The sequence below is a fragment of the Tupaia chinensis genome, unplaced genomic scaffold (assembly GCF_000334495.1).
Source record: "Tupaia chinensis unplaced genomic scaffold, TupChi_1.0 Scaffold144058_1, whole genome shotgun sequence".
Lineage (NCBI taxonomy): Eukaryota > Metazoa > Chordata > Mammalia > Scandentia > Tupaiidae > Tupaia > Tupaia belangeri.
The window spans coordinates 1,787,315-1,791,910 of record NW_006203910.1 but is presented as its reverse complement, the minus strand read 5'-3'; the positions used below and the strand labels follow the sequence as shown (position 1 = coordinate 1,791,910).

At 49.3% G+C, this 4,596-nt stretch overlaps 1 protein-coding gene across 1 annotated transcript in view; it reads right to left on the bottom strand.

Annotated features, from left to right (window-relative positions):
- Window positions 1–4,596, bottom strand: part of XPNPEP2 (X-prolyl aminopeptidase 2) — a 32,865-nt gene that overhangs the window by 25,484 nt on the left and 2,785 nt on the right. The window contains exons 2-4 of the mRNA XM_006165850.3: window positions 4,425–4,498; window positions 2,370–2,480; window positions 824–887 (exon numbers count right to left, since the gene is read on the bottom strand). Of these exons, the coding sequence (XP_006165912.1) occupies window positions 824–887; window positions 2,370–2,480; window positions 4,425–4,498 (249 nt within the window). The remainder of the gene's footprint in view (window positions 1–823; window positions 888–2,369; window positions 2,481–4,424; window positions 4,499–4,596) is intronic.

Here is a 4,596-nt window from a genome sequence, read left to right as displayed (position 1 = left end):
AGGGCCTCTGGACTCTGCAGGAGGAGGGAGTTTTTGGCAGTCCCAAAGATCTGATGCTGCATGTAAGTGCTGTGAGGAAAGATGGGTCCAGTGTCAAGACTCAGTGGCTGGTGGGGATCCCAAACCAGATGCTTAGCTGAGGACTGGTGAGAAAGACAAACCCAAGAATTTTGGTAAAAAAAAAAACCAAAAACCAAAAAACAAAAAACAAAACAAAACAAAACAAAAAACGACTCAGGACAGGTGAAGCAGGGCAGCTTGAAAGCCAAGAACACTTGAGGATCGGCAAGAGAAACGGGTTTCATTGAAGGGGGTAGGGCCAGCCAGGGTAGGAGGCCACTTCAGAAACTGGGGTCTCAGAAAGGGCCTCTATGTTTGTGTCTCATTTGGCCATGAGAAGTGATAATGTCTGTAAAAAAGACCACCATAGACAAACTTTGCCCCCAAATGAGCCAGGATATGAAGGGAATCAGTGGGCCCACATTGGCTAGATGTAGTAGTAACTATGTCAAAAATGGAGCCTAGGGAATGCTGGGCTGGGCCTAACTGTGGCAGAGGCAGTGATCATGGGAAGGAAGCCAAGAGGGACAACTGCCTAACCACCTCATCGGTACACAGAAATGTGGCTGGTGGGCTATGAGATGTGTGTCCTGGGGAACCTGGTAGTTTGAGGAACTAGGGGGAGGCGCAGAGAGAAAAGAGAGTAGAAGAGGCCTCTGGACACTAGGTCTTGAGGTCCCAGCTGCTGAGGAATTAGCCAGGTCCTCTGTGACTACCTCTCATCTACCAACAGAAGCAAGCAGGGTTGGGTAATGGCTGTCACCTGCAGACCCTGTAAAGCCCGTCATCCATGCACGCCTCTCGTCAGCTTTGCTGATGTACTCACTCTAGGAAATCAACAACACCGTCATTAGCCTTCTTCATGGAATTGGACCCCACAAGGAAGGCCCCCAACCACATCTCAGTTCTTTCTAAGTGGTCAGCTCTAACCAGTCCTATAAGGTCAAGCACACTGGTGCTTTTCTCCCAGAAAGCCCTCTGCAATTCCTCCAGCCATCTAAAGAGATGAGAGTCTAAATACCACCATACAGCAGTGGACTCAGTGGTCCACAGGACTGTTCTACAAAGGAGCCTTGTTGCCCCAACCACAACACAAATTCTGTGCACTCAAGGAGTCTATCTTTTGGTTATTTCAGGTCCTCCTCTCCAGCTACCCCCATCCCTCCCCAGAATAGAGTGGCACACAGGGTCATCGTGGATAACTCCTGCAGAGGGCTTTACACGTCATCGTATTCTAATTCTTATAGTCCTTGGAGACAGATCTCATTGTTCCATTTTCAAGGAGAGAAAATGGAGACTCAGAAAAGTTCAGATACTTACCTAAGGTTCTTAGCTCTTCCCAACAGATGAGAAAATTAATTCAAGCAAGTTCACTGACAGTGAAATGCCTTCTCTTCTACCTGGGCTGGTGTTGGGGAGGTGGATGGGGGGTAGAGGTGGAGTCAGTGGTGGGAAAGGTGGGATGAGTGGACACGGGAGCTGCTTTGGGAAAGTTAGTTCAGGTTCAGACCATCTTGTTTCCTGTCTGCCCTTCCCCATGACTGATACCCCACACTTGCGTAGTGCTGGAGTTTGAATGTGTCCCCCAAAATTCTTATGCTAAAATCTGGTGAGCCATTGTAATGATGTTGAGAATTAATTCCATTATGGTGTTGAAAGGTGGGGCCTCTGGGAAATGAATCCTGGTGGGTTTATAAGGAGAAGGAACGGGATAGCCCTGCTCAAGGTCCTGCCTGCTTTCCACCATGTGATCCATAAGCAAGAGGACCCTCCACCAGATGTGACACCTTCATCTTGGACATCTAAACAGTGACCTAAACACACCTCTATTTTTATAAATTACCCAGACTCAGGTATTTCTGTAACTAGCAACAGAATGGATAGAACACATAGTCTGAGACTGGATCATTTCACTGCTCCATCCAACAGGTTATGGAGGGCCTAGGCCAGAAGGGAGCTTAAAGTTGTTCCAGTCCAATTTCCAAGCCCTATTCTAACCTTCTAGGGTAGGGATGTCCTAATCATTCATTCTGGATCTGCCATCTAGGAACTGATCAAAATCAGTTCTGAAGTTGTTTATAGTCTCATTTCTTGAGGTCGAGGCATTTGGGAATGTCTACTCTCCTATACAAAAGAGGACATTGAAAGAGTTGCCCTAAAACGATCATGTCCAAGCTCTTCCGTTTGCCTGTCAGATCCTTTCTCTGCCTTCGTCTTCCGAGACTTCACAGCCTCCTATGGGTGGCCTGTGTTCATAGGCTGCACGAAGGTAGAGGAGAGGGCAAGGCGGGATAGGAGCCATCCCTCACCATGTGGGCGTCCGTGTCTGGGATGATGTAGGCAAAGAGACTCTGGGTCTGGATCTCCTGGCGGAGGGCTGCGAGCTGTGCCGTGGTATTGACTGCAGTAACTGGAAGGTACTATCAGATGACAGAAGACACGAACACACAGAGATACATACATCACTTAGAGAAATGACACCTGGGCTGCCAGCCTCCAGAGGAGCCGTCAGACTCTCCTGTGGCCAGGATTGGGGATGGTTAGGCTGGCCTGGCTCGGGGAGGAGGTGAGCAGTTACTGATGTTACTGGTTAGTCGAGGCTAAGGTGCCCGAGCTAAGCGGAAATGGAGGTATAGAAGTGCTTGGAGGGGGACCCTTTGTTACAGTAATGCGACCTGAGTCCAGGATGGAGATTGGGTTGAGAGCTGCACTGGGCCAGGCCACAGCAATGGCTCCCTTTGGAATACTTTAGGGTGAAGTTCCCAAATTTAGCAAATAAAACCACAACGTGCTTACCTAGTTACATTTGAATCTCAAGAAACCATAAGTAGCATTTTATTGTAAGCAAGTCCCATGTGCTACTTGGGGGCATACCTATACTAACATATTGTTCATTATTTGAAATTCAAATGCAGTTAAGTGTCCTGTAGTTTATAAACCTGATAATCCTACCTTGGGTACTTTTTCTTTCTTCCTTTTTTTAAAAAAAAAAATTTTGCTAAAGGGTTAATGCACTTGCAGGGGTGGGGAGTGGGTAGGAAGCACTCCCTAGGGGGATGGCCATGTTGTAATCCCTTCACCATTCTCTTTGGATTCTGAGCACTCACACACACACACTCTGGGTCCAGGACTTGAACCATGCAGTAGGCCACGTGAGATCCAGTCACCTTAACCACCAGGCCACAGGGCTGGCTCCCTGGAGGACTTTCCCAGGTTGTCCTCCACTGGTCTCAGATGGCAGAGGAGAGTGAATGAGTACCCCCAGAAGTTTGAGTCATTGCCCAGAGAGACCCTCTCCAAGCCAGACATTTCTTTAAAGACCATTTATCTTTAAAAGCATGGCTTAGTTTCTACTCAATGACATAGCCATGTTTGTGTTTGCATTTTTTGTTTTTGTTTTTGTTTTTTTTTTAAGAGAGATTTTTTGCTATAGAGCTCATGCACTCACTAGGGAGACAGAGAGATAGAAAGTAAGAAATCACCCCTTCGGGGGGATGGCCGCTCCTCAGTTCCATCCCCTCTATTCGCCTCTCAGGATTTTGGACAGGTATGCACACACACACACACACACACACACACACCTGGTGTGAGTTTTAAGCCACCAGGTCCGGGACTCGAAATGTAGTCAACCATGTGGGAGTCCAGCGACGTAACTGTTATGCCATCTGCTGGCCTCCGTGTTTGTTTAAAAATAAAAGGAATGCGCTTTCTGCCTCCTCCCACCCACACCTGCCTGCACCAGCGGTCCCATAGCTGACACGGTTGGCAGCCATGTTATGTCTGTCCTGTGGCTGAGGGTACTGCTGGCACGCTCACCACTTTGCCCCTTCTAATCCACCCCTGCCTGGAGACGATCTTTAACCCTGTGCTGGTAGTGGAAAGCACACCGATCTCTAGCTAGAAAGCTGACTACAAGATCCCCTTTGACTCCAGTCTGCAGGGTCTTCTGCTTACCTTTATACCCCAGGCCCTCCTCTCTTGTCCTTCCATTGGCTCTTCTAGCCCCCTGATTCCCTCCCTCCTGCGTGTCCCTCTTCACTGTTCCTCTAGGATGTTTGTTTTCTTTCCTCCCATCCTCCTCCTGAGCTGCAGCCAAAGGCCAGAAAGGGGCCTCCCATCCTCCTGCCCTCCTCCTCCCTTCCCCCAGCCTAGGCCCAGGCCAGGGACAAAGTGCATAACCTGCTGTGGGAATGAGTGGGAGGGGAGGGAGGGCACCAATGGGAGGGGAGGGAGGATGTTAGATGCGTTATTAAGAAATTCCGAGTCAGGAGAAAGCCTGGTAGGAGGAGAGCCTGGCAACTGAGCCAATGGGGCATGCAGAGGGTGATGCGGTGGGCTATGCGGGGGCAGAGCCAGGGACTCACTGGAGGACTGGTTGAGCAGTTTCTCACATCCATTCTGCCAAGGCCCATTGGCTTTGGGTGACCCCAGACGCAAGCTGGAAAGCAGAAGAGACCCAAAGTCATTTAGGATCAAATAGTTTCTAGTAAGTGCAGGGACATCCTCCTTGTCTGACCCCCCCCCCACCCCTTCCCT